This window comes from Pagrus major, chromosome 3, assembly GCF_040436345.1.
Source record: "Pagrus major chromosome 3, Pma_NU_1.0".
Taxonomy (NCBI): Eukaryota; Metazoa; Chordata; class Actinopteri; order Spariformes; family Sparidae; genus Pagrus; species Pagrus major.
In genome coordinates this window covers 18,367,900-18,384,134 of record NC_133217.1, presented here as the reverse complement: position 1 = coordinate 18,384,134, position 16,235 = coordinate 18,367,900, and the positions used below count along the sequence as shown (strand labels likewise).

General features: G+C 41.4%; 1 protein-coding gene across 2 annotated transcripts; it reads right to left on the bottom strand.

Moving 5' to 3' along the window:
* Window positions 1–4,184: 4,184 nt before the first annotated feature.
* stmn1a (stathmin 1a) lies at window positions 4,185–7,642 on the bottom strand. 2 transcript variants are annotated; one of them, XM_073463246.1, is made up of 5 exons: window positions 7,573–7,642; window positions 5,737–5,780; window positions 5,466–5,638; window positions 5,096–5,287; window positions 4,185–5,001 (listed from the first exon to the last, which is right to left on the bottom strand). In XM_073463246.1, exons 2-5 carry the CDS (start codon window positions 5,750–5,752, stop codon window positions 4,939–4,941), a joined length of 444 nt encoding a protein of 147 aa, XP_073319347.1. In that variant the 5' UTR covers window positions 5,753–5,780; window positions 7,573–7,642; the 3' UTR covers window positions 4,185–4,938. The 2 variants fall into 2 exon arrangements, with proteins under 2 accessions (XP_073319347.1, XP_073319348.1); XM_073463247.1 differs by lacking the exon at window positions 7,573–7,642 and adding an exon at window positions 7,455–7,511.
* Between the last annotated feature and the right edge of the window lie 8,593 nt (window positions 7,643–16,235).

Sequence of the window (16,235 nt, the reverse complement as noted above, 5' to 3'; positions counted from 1 at the left end):
AACTGATAATGTTTGTGTGATTTTACTTCAGTAAAGTTTTGAAAACAGACATTTTATCTCCAATTTAATGTTTTTGATGTTTAACTGAAGTAAAAGATGTGAATACATTGTGTAGTCCTAAATCAACAACTTCAGTTTTTCCACATGGGTTACTGTGGTGGTAACTTGTATGCAATGAGGGTATGATGTGATGTTTGAGAAGTCCGTAGTCAATTGCTCAAACAAAGTTAGTCAATGATGCAATTAAATACGACTGATTACAGCTCAGTGAAGTGCTTGGACATTTTTTCTGCTGCCATCCACAAAACTATAAGCTTTGGTGAAAAGAAAAACAGATGGATTTCATCCAAGATTTGACCTGATATGATGGATATTCAGAGAGAGAGAGAGAGACAAAGAGAGAGGACGTAAAGAACAACAGTGCCCTCTGCTGGTCTGGTGGAGTGATTACTGAAAAAGCAAAATGCCAAATTCAAATTCCCACAATGTGAAGGCAGAACAATGAGGTGTAACACGAGGACAAGAAGTTATCCCACTCACAGGCTGTGAATAACAGATTTTGTAGTACAGTTGGTGTATATATTTAGCCCATTTCAAAATGCAAAGGTGGAAAGTGATGAATTACACTCAAATACTATACTCGAAGGTGCATATACTTTACTTTTTACTCCTTCTAAGTCATTTAACAACTACAGCTGCTCGTCAGATTTTACATACAAAGCACATTCATTCATCATTCATCATGACCATCACTTTTAAAAGCATAATTATTTTAAAATGTGCTAAAAATTGGATTAAATGAATGCTGAATCGCCATTATGCAATTTTTTCCCCCGCAGCAATTACCTGCTCACTGAGCAGTGCTCAGACCTCATCATCGCCTAAAATCACACATGTTGAAGACCGTTTAGAAAATGTTTTTTAAGCTGAGCCCTTTTGTCCGCACTGCTTTTCAACACAAAGTGTTTCTCTTGCAACAATGACGAGAGCTACTCTGCTTTATGAGTACTTTCACATTTAACACTGTGAGTGCATTGTGTTGTTAATTCTTCTGTGCTACTAGATTTTGAAGGCACAATGTTAACTTGTGATGCGGTATTTTTAATTTGCTATTACAACTTTTACTGAAGACTTCAATGATCTGAATACTCCTCTCCTTCAGTCAGAGCAGCAGCTCTCATTAGTCAAATGTTTCTTTAATAAGTTCGGGAAAAAAAAATGTCTTTGTCCAAATTAAGAGTTTAATGATAGAGGGCACCATATGGTGTAACGACTGTACAGTCCTCTGAGAACATTACTGATAGGCCTATATAATGTAGCTATGACACCAAGATGGCCTTTAATTTTATAAATGAATCATTAATAACAGGAGGTGATTCGTGGGGGGATGAGGGGCTTGCCATTCATCTCGTTAACTTGCCATCCCTCCTCTCCATCCCCTTGTAGCACAGAGAGTGCAGGGGCAGAAGGGTTGTAATCTAGTCTGTCAGAAGCTCTAGCTGTGGTTACATGGAAAACAGTCCTTCGATCTGATTGACGTCATTCTGATCAGACTCCAACTGAACTATTGAAATGGATGCTCAATAAAGTTATTCCATAACATCCCAAAACATTTCTTCATAATTGAACTTTGACTCTGACCGGAATATAACAGAAGAAGAACTGAGAAAATGAATCCATTCATTCATTTGCTCTGCCTGATAATAGCATTTTTAAGATGGCCCCACATTGTGTCCTACAGGGGAACCATATTTTGTTTTTTTGTTTGGTATAATCCAGCTTTGTTCATCTTTTCAAACACTTGTTTGAACAACTCATTGTTTCTAGCCTTTTGACCATTGAGGGGTTCAACAATCCTCAAATCTTTTAAGATCTCCAACAAAAAACTTGAAGACCAGTCCTACTGCCATGTTTCTTTCCCTGCTCGAAGCAAACATCACCTAATGTTGCTCCCACTTGAACATGAAAGGAAATAATATTTTCATTACAACCGGAGAGAAACAGTCAGATGAAGTACTTGTATGGTTATAGGAGCTAATATTTTCCTATTGAACAAATTATCAAAGGTTTACACCACCCCTCTACACGATTAAACGAGGCATTTTCATTGTGATTGGGTTATTATTCTGATTAAGAGTGGAATATTAAGGTCCATGTAACAGCTATTGATTCTTTATCTAAAGGAGGTTTGTGCTAGTTGGCAGTGACCATTGGAATTATCAGTGTGCAGATTATTGATAAATCCATGGTGCTGAAGTAGAAGACAGATTTTTGATTTTGCCTTTTCCCTCAGTTTAATCTGGGATCTGTAATATCCTCTTATAGTATACATACATACTTAAATATATACTTAATTTGAGCATATATGCTTTACAGTGTAGTGTCAGCTTCATGATCAAAGTGACTAGCAGCAATATGTAGTCGCAAAAGGCCAAGAGGATCATGTAGACACACTGCTGCATGTAGTATTCCTATGTTCCTAATTTTCATACACATACACATACAGCAGCAGCAAGACAGAGACTGGGTCAGAAGTTTAAAGTGCTCAACTACAAGTTATTTGACTGGAGTCAGAGCCTGGCATGCTGATATAATGGTTTTCACAGAGAACAAAAGCTTGTTCTGTATTCATGTATTCCACTCTGTGCTGGTTATTATAAGGGGTGCGTATATATTAAGTTTTTTTTCTGACATTAACTTACTTAAACATGCTATATTAGGCCATAGTGCTCTCTTTTCTATTTTGTGCAATGTTCATTGTGTGTCCTTAAAGGAATTCAGAAAAAAAATCCCAGTTGTATTTTTTAATTTTTTAAATTATACTTGGTGTGTATTGTGAGAAAGATAAGAAAACTCTTTCTGAATAAACTCAGTCCGCTGCATAAAATTCGAAGGTGTATTTCCTCATTACTTTAATACACGGTTATAAGAAGACAGTTATACTAGCAGGAAAGGAAAGATATCTGCGTAAAACTGTCAGGGATTCAGCAAAAGAACCGAAATGCAGGACTCAAGGCAGACAGAAGGGGAAAAAGCTAGTTTTAGAAAAATAGAGCAGAATCTTAATAAAACTGGTAGGTGAGAAAAACTGAGAAAACAGCAGAAGAAACACAAAAAATTTGAAAAATAAAATAATAACCAAACCGATCAAATGCAGGGAACACTGCCAGGAACACAGAGGTATCATAAACGCAGATGCGATATGAGGAACTGACAACTGAAAGAGGAAAATACAGGGACTGATGGTCAGGCACAGGTTAAACAAATCAGGGTAATTACAAGTTAAAGAGACAAAGACAGGAAACAAAGCACTTGAGGATGAAAACTACAAAATAAATCAGGAAATGGCCCAACTGAAAACCCCAAAACCCTGACAAAAACAGAACTGCAGGAAGGTTATGGTTAGAGATCAGGTCCAAGTCCATTTAAAGACAATTTGATTACAAAAGAAATATCCAGTCATATCATTGGAATTGGACTTGTTTCTGTTATCTTGGGTGTTATCAAATCTGATTAGCTGTTGATGAAGGTTGAAGGTTTCTTGAAGACGGTTCACCTCTCATCCAAGAGGCTTCTTCAGTGCTGATTATCTGGAGCAACTTGCCTTGCTTCAGCTTTTTAAGAAGTCTATGTGATACCTGGGACTTTGATCAACCCACCAGCAGAGGGAGACAAAGACTGCAGTTTATAGGAAGCTGATCGACAGAATGGACTCGTTGAGATCATGTGTAGTGATGTCACCGATAGACATCTCTAATATATGACCAGAAACATGAAATGGGTCTTTAAAAAGTTGGGCTTCTTAGTCCTCAAAATGGATTCTTCAACAAGTATTAACTCACTGGATCTGTGATGATGATCCACTCTGTACATGCAATAAATACATAACAGCCCACTATAACTATTGGAGACACAGTATGGTCAAAAACCATAGAGTCAATGACACTGCAGGGAGACATCAGTACACAAAGGTGGCTATTCTTTTGGTTCATTGTCATGTTATTGAAGCCCATTAAAGATACAGTGTAAGTGTACTCACATTGACCAGAAGCCTCAACATTAGGCTTAACCTTAAACTGGATTTGGTCAGTGACTGTTACATATTTGTTCAACCTGCCACCTTCCAAAGCACAACTATCAAGCAGAGAGTATATAACACCAATAAGAACCAGCAAAACAGTCGGTGTGTTTCCAGTTTTTTTATTTGTTTTAGTACAACAGTTCAAGTCAACTAGCCACTGTATCTATTGAGATGCCAAAGTGTATTGCTCAGTTGCATTCCATGTGTTGGCCCCCGTTCAGTGACCTTCAAGATGGCACCCATTTACATGTCTGGCATGTTAATTCACAGCTATACAGCAAGATTTCATGATTTCATGTGCTTTGAGACTACTCCATATTTTTACAAAAGCGAAGAAATCAGCAGTGGCACAAAACATGACCTGCAGGAGCAAACAAGCAGATTCTGGGTAGCAAAGCTGCACTAAACACCCGCATGTATAACAGCCGACGCCTTGATCAAACCTTGTGCTACTTTTTTTTATTTTTTTTAATATACAGTAAGTGCCGAGAACAGGTGTGGTTCACAGGAACATTTTCAAAAGCCACTATGAAATAGGCAGGGATAAAAGACCTATGCATAGAAACATGCTTCCTCAAAAAGGATAAGAACACACTGCTAATTCTCAAAAAGGGCAGAAGCTGCACTGACAAGCTACATATCAAATGGATTAGACTCAACAAGGGGGGGGACTGATCCACATGTAAAACCAGCGCAAGTACACTTATAGCAGGAAAATTGAAAAAGTCACAAAGTGGAACTTGGATTTCTTATTTCAAAAAGGTGGGTAGTGAACACAACAAAAATACTGGCCGAACAAAAAATAAATCAATCTTTGGATACGTAAAAAACCCTATACAATCCCCCAGTTTCAACTTTCAGTCTTCCGAAGTTCCCTCTTTGGTTTCCTTGTTCTTTCGGACTTCTTCCAGCTTCTTGTCCTGTTAAAAGACCAGAAAAAAAATAAAGGGTTAAGTTACAGCGTCCTGGTGGAAAAACAGTGCAAGTACATTTAATGTCAACCGAAGCACTGACCTTCTCCTTGAATTTCTCATTCATCGCTGCCATGAGTGCTGTGCGGTTCTCTTTGTTGGCCTCCATTTTCTGATTGAGCTTCTCCTCAGCCATCTTGCTGAAGTTGTTGTTCTCCTCCATAGCTTTCTGCAGCACTTCCTTTTCATGCTCACGCTTCTCAGCTAAGTGCTTCAGAACCTCAGCTTCATGGTTCTGAAAAAGGACGGGAAAAAAACGAAAACGTTAGTATCCGGCCCATCACATTTTCATTTCCCCACATTTTAATACTGATTAGTTCAGTGTGTAAGATTAACTAAAAAAATGTTTTTTTAAAACTAAAATGTATGTTAAGGTTTGGGCTCAAGGTTTAATGCACTGAATACATTTGTACCTTGCGTCTCTCCTCTGCAGCGTCCAGCTTCTTCTGAATTTCCTCCAGTGAGACGTCAGTCTTCTTGGGAGGAGACAGGGGGAAGTTGCCCTTGGCATCTGGGGCTGGAGTGGCCAGGATGACCTCAAAGGCCTGGCCTGAGGCCCTTTTGTCGAGCTCCTTGACCTGGATATCTGAATGCACAAAAGAGTACACAATGCATTAAGACACAAGAAACCATGATGCAGCAATAATTTACACTAAATTTTAAATAAAAAGGGGCATAATTCACCTTCAGCGGATGCCATCTTTAGAGTGCACTGCAGGTCAATTCACCTGAAAGGAAAAAGGTCAGATTGTTGTGATTTACAGTCTCTTATGAATTCATATGAGCAGATGGCTCGAAAATTAGTGACCTCTAGTGGATGTTTAACACCATTTTTCAACGTCCTCCATCCAAATAAGCCAAGCTAAAAACAAAGATACAGTGGGAACACCCTGTGGTCGTCTCCAGCACTGCAAGCAACCACCGCCCATCAATCCACACAAAACGGCACTGCATGTCTCACACACACACACCATTGTTTCTTTTAACTTCTTGCTGCTATTACATTCAGATCCATGTGTGAGCATTTGAACCACCTCACCAGACAAAAAAAAAAAAAAAAAAGGAGGGTAGGACTTCTCAAAAGCCTCCCCACCTACCACTGCGTTGATTGGGAATGAAGGACACAAGGCACATTTTGTGGAAACAAAAGGCTGTGATCAGGGTGGGTACAGGCAGGCAGTGCCAGGTGCAGGCGGGCCTGGACACGGCCTGCTACACAGCCAATATGCACCATCTCAAATGGGATTAGTGAGCGATGAGCATATCCGGGGAAAAATGATCATCAGGGAGCACCTGTTCCTTGCACCATGTGTCTGAGCCGCAGGAGGGGAGGGGTGAGGGACACAAGTGTACCACAACAGCAGACTAAACACGCAAGGCGAGCTCGAATGGGTGGATCATTATGATCACATGTAATGCCAGTAATATCATATAAAAACATAAAAATAAAAACCTAATATCGACTTACATGCGAGAAATAGTTGGAGCAACAACAGCTGTCATGTCATTTGGTCAAGTGGTTAACAGGAGTCGTAAACGATGGGGTTATTGAGAGAAAAGACCCCTCCCCAAATATTTCGATAAGGCTCCTAGTCAAACTAGTCAAATATGGCATATGTAGGCTGAGGTTTGCTCTCTATTATATTACAATGGCCAGACTACAGACATCTGGATTTGACTTAATTACAGTGGGGTTTGGTGAATGCCCACACCTTGTCACACCACATCTAACGTTACACCCACGGGTGTTCACATTTAGTGAACTGCTGCCTGACTTCGCCTTAACAATGTCCCCGCTCACAATGACAGCATGGCTGCTCCATTAACATTCAGTTTTTTCAGATCTTTGTGTCATTAGCTCAGGCGTAACGAGCGGCAGCTAAACAAAGGCGCCTTTTGACGGCGAGGCGACGAGCAGCTGCGAACAAAGACGGCAGGTTGTTTTCACAAAATGTCGAATAATAACAGCTTTGCCGCGCCGCTGAGGGCTGAACAAGAACTTATTGACAAAATGTCACCGACACGAAAGAAGTCCCCCATGTCTACCCCTCGTCTGTCTGTCTGTCAGTCTGTGTCTGTCTGAGTCTGTCTGTCTGTCGGTGCCAACTGTGCCAGTGTCTACCACCATACAATAGGCTAACAGCCCGCCAAGCCGCCGCCACAAAGAGCAGAACCAACAACCGAATCCGTCTTAAGTCTTTTCGGTGAAATGATCCCCGACGATGAAAAAAAACGTCTCAACAGGTAAAAACATTTCCAACAAGTCGTCAGTCATAATGTGTGTGAGCTCACGTGGCTACGCTAACAGAAGCCATTCATAACAAAAAAAACACCCTAAAAGGAACATTTAACAAGCTGCACCCCCCCAAAAAATACCGATTCCGTTAAAATATCAAACCTGCCTCGTCTTCATCTCGTTAAAACGTCGGTTATTCAGCATTACTCGTATTTACAGACGGTTAAAAATAAATAATTCCTGCGGACTTGTTCTGCTGTAAAGATGCTGTCTGTCACACCCACCTTCACAAAGCTGCGGATGCTGCTCCTCGCTCACAGAAATCAGCCTCTGCGCGAGCGTACCAAGCGCGAACATAAATGGACCAACGCGAGTGCCGTCACGCCGATAGCCGCCAATAATTGGTCGGCTCCTCACTCCGAGGTGCTCCTGGAAATTGTAGTTTTTTATGGCTTTACTTTAAGACAATGAGCTTCAGCTATTCCACAAGTCAAAACTCATAATTAGCGTTTCTAACTAAACGGAGAGCAAACTGAGTGAGGCAGCGATACATATTAATACATTAGGAAGCAGTTAATGGGGGGGGGAAACAGAATGGCAATTTTAGGCTCATTGTTCCCTCTTACTGTGATTGTAGCCACTGCTCCACCCAGTGCCAAATGTAATGGGTTTGGGGAGTTTCACTGTCACAGATGTTTGAGACACCTCAAAAATCTGGAGGCCAATAGTGGTTCACAAGCATTTCACATACATGGAAATACAATTTTATGTGACTGAGGAGACGTCTTTTGAAAAAAAAAAAATTGCATAATCATTGATTGTGGATTTCTTTTTATCCTAAAAGAAAGTACATTTTATTTTAAGATTTGTTTAACTAAGTAATTTATCTTTTTTGTGTCAAAATCTTGTCAAACAAATCCTTTTTCGATGTTGTATTTTTCAATATAGCCTTTATATATATCTCAAAACATGCATAGAGGAGACATGTAACATGGCAAAAAGTCAAATTTAAGGTATAAGCATTTCAGGGTAGCAGGTGTAGACATACCTATAGACAGGGTGTAGAATATGACTACTTTATGTCTTTTAAATCTAGTGCTTTACCTGTTGTCCAGCTCCTCAGAATATTTCTGGGAACTAATTATACCCACCATCACTGAAAATATATATTTTGATATACAGTGTTTGGTATTTGAGATCTATCCAGTGGTCTAAGATTTAGGGGATTAGAAGTTGGAGCAGTCAGTAAAAAGTTCAAACCTCGAAGAGACCACTCCTACGACAGACAACGCAGGTTCAAACAATCGCCATGGTAACGACACCTCATCCCTATCAGCTCTGACCCTTCTGACAGGAGGAGGAAGAGAAGAAGGTGGGGAGTCAACAGGGAAAATAGAGTAAGATTAATGTCGTCTTACACTGAACTGTTTTACAATTCTTGCATGTAAATTGTGACATAATTATAAGTGACAAATTCAACACTGTAATATATGAAGATTTTGAAGGAAATGATGACATCACTGTCTTAGCCTCCACTCCTGGCACAATCAGAGACATGCAGACAGCAGAAGGCCTGAAAGCAAACTGTCGTATAGGAATCTATTGGGAGCAGTCTGCTGCAGCCCTCTGCTAACTACTGGTGCATGATTTGGGCTGTATGGCCAGATTTGGAGGAACAAAATGCACAGTAGTGTTAGAAGTAGAGAAGTTGTTCAGCCCAGTCTGTCACAACCAATTTATCTCCACTGTTTAAAGGCGAGAAGCTCACGTGGATGTCAGGGAGTTTAAAAGACCGCATGACCCAAGAAACAGACCCATTGTGATTTTCTAGGGAGTCGACAGCTGCACTTTATACAACTGGCAGGACGTGGGAGCAAAGTTTTTAAAATGTCTTCTGGTGAAATGATTGCTCAGCAGTGATAAAGCAAACTCACCTTAGACTCCCTGCCTTTCAACCTTAAGATCTACACATTCGAAATACAAAACGACAGGTCGGGAACAGCTGCTTCAGAAAAGGAATACAACTGACCAATCGAAAGTCTCACCCCCCTTAATTGCTGTTGATAGGTCGGACGATCATGACAATATGAAGCAATAATTAGCAATGGAAGGATATATATGTTGCAACTTTAGCCTACATTTCTTTGGGTTCAATTTTCTAGTTCTATCTTGTCACAACGCTGTTCTTATGCTCTGCTGAGGTTTAGGCACAATTCACTTGGTTAAGGTTAGGAAAACCCTATGGTTTGGCTTAAAATACCTGTTTTGGATGCCATGATCACAGATGAAGATGGTCCGACTACCCGTGAAAAATAGCCAGTTTTGATGCCACAGCGACTGCTGTAAATGTCCGTAATGCTCCTTAAAAAACACCTGCTTTTGACATGAGAAAGGGGTGAAAATGTCCCCAGGTGTCCTTAAAAATATCCAGTGGTGTGACTTGAACCGCAGCCGGCAGTTTGGCACCCATGTCGGTTGTATCAGCACCACCTTCGTCCCCTCCACCTCGTGATGTGAATGTCATCTGATAAGCATTTAATGTGAATGTGACATGCCATGCCTTGTCAACTAGATGAACACAGCACATATCACACGTAAGTTTAACAGGAAACGGGAAAGTTGAGTGAGGTTCATCCAGGTACCAAGCTTGCTCAGCTGTTATTGGAGCACAGAGTAAAAGTGGATGGGAATTAAAGAGGGTTAATTGTGGTCTTATCCCACTGTCATCCCTTTCCTTATTTGTCTATATTCTGGCAAAGAAGTGGTCATAAACCGGATTCAACTGTGTGTTGCTGTCCTGATCTTGGTCCCTCTTAGATAAAAATGCTCTGTCCCCTTTAATCTGATTAATTATCAAAGCTGTTGCTCCTTTATGTTTCCAGGAAGTTAAAGTACCTCGTGCTGCTGCTGCTGCCTTCTTAATTTATTTATGTGCAAATCCAATTTAGCATTAAACTGCAGGTTTTAAGTGATATCGCAGAATCTTTGCAGCTACTGCGCTGCCATCTCATACTGCTCTCCAATAAAACTGCCTGGGCGTTATGTAAATGCCAAAGCTTGGGCTGTTTTCAGCTTCAATCGACCTAACTCAGACTATTTGATTCATGACTATTTTTAGCTTACCTTCATTCTGATGGCAGTAGGAGCAGATCAGCGTTTGTTCAGTCACATTGATGCTGTGCTGAAAATATTTGTAGCCAGGGCCTAACAGTTAGATCTATTTTTACTGTTGCCATGTGGATGTCATTTCAACTTGTGATTTAGGCCACTGATTTGTATTCTTGTTGAAGGCGCTCACAGTGGGATGTTGGAGCTCAGAGAGAGGGAGGAATGGGTCCATGCTGCACAGTGGAGGCATGCACGACATCCTCTCCTCCATCAGGTCACAGAGTGAAGCTCTGGCCTGACTGATCAGATGGTTACAGACAGCCTGACTGGGTCTCACACTTTAAAGTAGCAGAGTCACCAACAGGGCTGCATGGTTTCACACTCTGAGGGGGAAACATAATTACTCACATCAGCACCCAGACATGATTCTTCATTCTCCAAAGGTCACTGGTACAAGTCCCCTGGGTCTGTGTGGGAAAAACTGAGAGAGCAACACACCCACAGAGATAAGGGGCAAGGTGCCTTTGAGCGCATACACCACTGTTAATGCAGATGTTTACTGCAGGACCTGCACAGTGGGAGAGGGGAGTTGTTTACTGGACAGATCCTGGTGTGAAATTGTGAAGTGAATGCGTGTAATGCACATTTAAAAAATAGTCCAAATGATCTTTTCATCTACTGATTCCACTAACTGATCAGTTAAGACTAAAGCTCAGAGAGGTTTTGTATCCTAAAGTCTTCATCAGCAAAGCAAGTCATTCCTTATGTTTAGGAAATGGTAACCAGCGATTGGTTGGTGACGGGTTATTAAATGATGAAATATACATCAAAATAAAAGTTTGTACATTAAAAAAGAACCCCAGATAGAAGATATTGATTGTGAGAAAATAAATGGCATTCAACTGGACAAAATTGGAACTTGTCATTACTAAAACTTACTTAATGATAAACTCAAAAACATTGAATATTTTAATGAGACATTGGGACATTTTTCAGTCGGGTTAGTGGCAACTAACCAGATTCTTTTAATGAGACTTTGAGAAACTTTTCGTTCATGTTTGTGGCAACACAACCCAAGAAAGCCAAAACATGACATATTCCTTATCCTCACCAAGTGGTTTTTGTGCTTAGACCTAACCGGACCATAAGCATAGCATTATCACAACATTAAAATTGAAAATTGAACCTAAAGAAATGTAAATTTGCAACAAAAAGAAATGTTCAACATGTCCGTGGTTTGAAGAACCCTAGATTTACAACACAATTGGGTTGGAAGCCAACATTACTCGCAGTCTGACCACATTCAGTGGTTATATATAACTGTTTAGTAGTGATTAGTGTTGTGAGCTTAGCATTAAACGCAATATGTCATTTCTGCTGCCTGGAGTCTCTTAATCAAAATGTTCTCACTCTGGTGGAGAGACTGTGGTGCCGAGCCAGCGCTTCAGGAGGAATAAACACCCAGAGTCACATCACATTCTGCTCTGACCCGGAGCCATTTACAGATGAAAGGAGCGCTCAGAGATGACTTTTTAACTTCTGGGATTTATAAGTGAGATTTAATAAAATAAGATTTAGAAGATTTATCTTCACTCCCGTTTATCAGCCTGACTCCATGGAGGTGACCTCAATTGTTAGCTTGAGGGGAAATCTACTTAACTTCATGAGCGTATCCTCACTCTCTCTCTCTGTCCCAGAAGTTATAGTGACAGGCGACCAAATGTCATGATCATGGCCTCAAGTAGTCCAACTAGTGGTGGACTTCTTTATGTTGGAAGCATTTGGGATAATATAAGTTCACAACTCAACAAAATATATTACAAAGGTCTAGTTGTTTTCAGATATTTTAATGCAAAAGCTGATATATTATATATTTAAGTCTGGAGGCAAGGTTGGGGAGAAGGAGACACTCTTGTTACCTTTGGACAGAGCCAGACTAGCTGTTTCCCCCTGATTTGAATCTGTATGCTAAGCTAAGCTAACAGTGTCATGGCTGTAGCTTCACATTTACTGTACAAATATGAGATTCCTCGACAAAACTTGGCAAACTATTACTTTAATCAGCAATGATTCATTTATAGATAGACCATTTTTACGTTACAGTTCATCACGTGACCCAGATGTTTCTGCAAATGCTGTTACACAGAATTATTCAAATTAGCACACTAGGTGTCACATAGTCTCTCTGTAGTATTTTCACCTATCAATAGCAGCCTGTAGCGTCCTGTGTTCAGTCCCAGTCAGTTTAGTGTGGCCGAGCTGCTCTGTCTTATTGAAGAGGAGCAGATGGTGTTCACGGCCTGCCAGCATCAGTCTCCCCCACTAACTGAATCTGGTGCTTCACGGGACAAAGACAGGCAAATGAATGTGAGGCAGAGAAAGAGAGATGGGGAGGGCAGGGGGGAGGCACAAGAGGGCTGTCTGTCAGCTCAGTCCAGTGGCAGCACCATCAGCCAAAATCTGCAGATGTGTGCGTGTGTGGAAGAGGATTTGGGTCTTGGTAAAGTATCGGCGTCTGGTGTCGGGTGGACGGAGGTTTTAGACTTTGTGTGTGTGTTTGCGTTGCTGATTATCTTTTCATACTATTCAGCCTTGTGGCTAAGACTTAAAAAAGGCAGTTCTGCTATTCAGGTCACTGCTTTGAATTGGGATATTTGCGTACTCATTTGCATTTTTCGATAACTTCTCAACAACTAGTGCCTCAATTTTCCAAAAACAGCCTGGCAGATATGATTCCCAGTCCAATTTGATCGTCGGGAGATACAATCTGCTTGCTCAGAGATTTCTTTTTCTAATAACAGGTCGAGTTTATGTGTTTACAAGAAGTTCAGCGTTGAATTATTCATGCTGTCTCCTCAGATATCAGTCGCCTGCATTGTGAAAGTGTTGGAAAACATTTTCATGCCGGAGACGGATGCTGTCCGATGAAACAGTGCACGGGGTTAACTGCATGGAGATTTCAAAGCTTTGTGATAAAAGAGAGGACAAGTGGTTGCATGATGGGAAACACGGGGGGTTATTATTAATCTATGCATCTCCTACTGGGCTGCCACTGTGTCACACACACACATCAGCAGCTGATCCACAGGAAGCATTCCTCCTAAGATGGCAGAGGAGTGGGACCCTCCTTTCAGAAGCACTCAGCCATGCTGGTGTGTGTGTGCTGTGGCTGGAGCTGGAAGCCTGACCCATTTTTAGTCCACACAAACACGAAGCGGGCCACCCCCCCTTCCCCCATCCACAGAGGCGGTGGGATCCAATAGTGTTCAGATCAGGGAAATGGGGGTGCCGTGAGTCGTCCATGTTTCCAGCCTGCTCCTCTATCTGTTTGTGCTGTAATTGTCCAGATAGGAAGCCTGGCAGCTTAATGTTTGCCTCTGGGGCATGCAGAGAGGAGGCTGTTACGTGTGCAGGTAGCCAGAACACAGCAATAACACATGTCCCATTGAGGTTTAAGTGTTGGGAACATGTAAGAAAAACAGTGACATTTGCTGCTTGTGATGATCGCTGATAAGGCACAGCTGAGAATTCAACCCTCTGAGTAATCGAACGCTGGTTCACGGAGAACACTAAAGCCCCTATCTGTAAATATTGCACGCAAGACGATACAGTATGTCCCCTGTCCCCACGATGCTTAATCTATGGGCCAGCCATCTTTAAGAGTAGCGATAATTTTTATGTAACTGTTAGTTACATAATCACCAACTCAGCTGCTCTCCTCTCCGGGAGGCTGCAGGCTGTCTAGAAGTGGTTTCAGCATCCCTGCCCCCACCCCCCATTTGCTCTGCATGTGTGCACTTTGTGTGTGTGCAGAAGTGTGTGTGTGTGTGCGTATGCATATGCACAATGTGCTATAGAAATATGTTGTGTTGTTGACTCACAACAATGGGGCTAATGCAATCGTTGTCCAACAGTATAAAGCAGAAATCAATGAAAATATGATATCGGGCAATATTTGTGGTACAACTGATAATTCTTAATCTTGTTGTTTTTCTTGGATATATCACAACAAGTACAAAAATATTGTGTGATGAATAATAACATAAAAACACCACACTCAACGCATCACAAATGGTCTGTCCCCCACACTGTTCTATCAGGGAGAACACAATATCAGACAGGTCTACAGGAATCCTATGGAACTGTGATGGTCAAAGTCAGAGTGAAATTGAACGTACTTTTCCACCAGTGAGCAGTATGATGGTCATAGATACTGTACCATATGGTCAGCTCAGTCTGACTATACCTTTGAAGCTGAGGAACCAGATGAATCTGTGAGCTCATGTTTCATTTGCTCTGGCAGATGACTTGGGCGCCGTTTATGGGCGGATATGACATACTGGCTCGATATACAGTCTGTGGTTTGAGACAGCGTTCTGTAAGCCAATGGGGTCTGAGCATCTTGTACGAAGTCAGCTTGCGATAACTAAACGTTCAAACTAAACTAAACAGTCCACCAAAAATCTGTTTTTAACAAATCTGTGCTGAGAAATTAGCGACCCAGCTACATCTTTACATAAGATCTACAAGTCTTCATTTAGAAGTTTGTTCCAATTTTCATAGGGCGAGGGCACAACTGTGCTGCCAGTGTTTTGGTTGAGCTACTATTCAAGCTAGTTAACAGATGCAACTGAATTTGCTAACATATAGTGCGGTCAAGGTGAATTTAAAACAACATGGGCCCAGACTCTAAGGATGTGCATAAAGTCACATCCTTTGGACTGTCACGTTGTGCAGTAGCGTGGAATCATGGGAGTTGTTGTCTTCATTGTTAAAAAAAACCCACCACTGACAAAAAATGAATAATTGTGCTCAATCAGGAGTGAGCAGCACAAACAATTGCAAGCAATAGAGCAGCTAGCTGGTTAGCCACCACCTTCCTTACTCTCACATTTCATATAGAGTTTCCCATGTTTACCTGGAAGTTATAGCCATTGGAGGGGGGTAAAGATGATATGACACCATGACAATAAAAGTACAAAACTCAACAACATAGTGCTAGTCATCTTTGGACATTTTAATTTAGAAATGTTCCATAATATGCATTTAAATGATATTTACATACAATATACATTTTCATACTGACTCAGTATAGATGATGATTAAAGAGGACTGACTCAGTGCTGCTTTGATTGGCTCGTTTTGAACTCTGCCGGTTGGAAGGTAGAGGTGGAAGATTTAATACAAGTTGGCCTGCTGATAAGCAGGTGAGTTTTTATGGCTTCTTACAGATACTTGCACCTGCTGCCTCTCAAGGTCAAAGCTATTGCTCCTGTCAAAACTCAGACCCCCAACCTCAGCCAGCACCTCTCCTTCAGTGGCTTGCATTAAGCTGTCCCATTAGCTAATCCTGCTGCCTCACTGTGTCATTACTCCTCCGGCATTACCCCTTCAGCACCACCCACCCCTCCACGTTGCCATCGACCTCCCGCTGTCCTGTCGCCTCAGTATGCACATAATAGTCCTGTTTTGGGTTTTCTCCTTAATGAGGCCCAACAGATGGGGCTCACACCTGCTGAAGGAGAAGGCAGGGACAGAGGCCAGAGTGATAAACCTTTTTGTTCCACCGTCCCACAGAGAACAACAGTGCAGCACGTGACTGTACAGCAGTTTGTACAGCTATCACGAGAGAGAGACAGTCAGCCAGGAACAAAACAACAGGCAGTGGTTGATATTAGCTTTAAATCACGGAATTAATAATGCATGTTGCAGCATGGAGAGTAATGGCACGGTGTTGACTTGGCCTCATCAGCGATTTCTGAAAGCAGACGTCTCAGTTTAACAACCTGGCCTTCAGACATGTATTGATCCTGTATGAATTAAATGCAACCTAACTTTA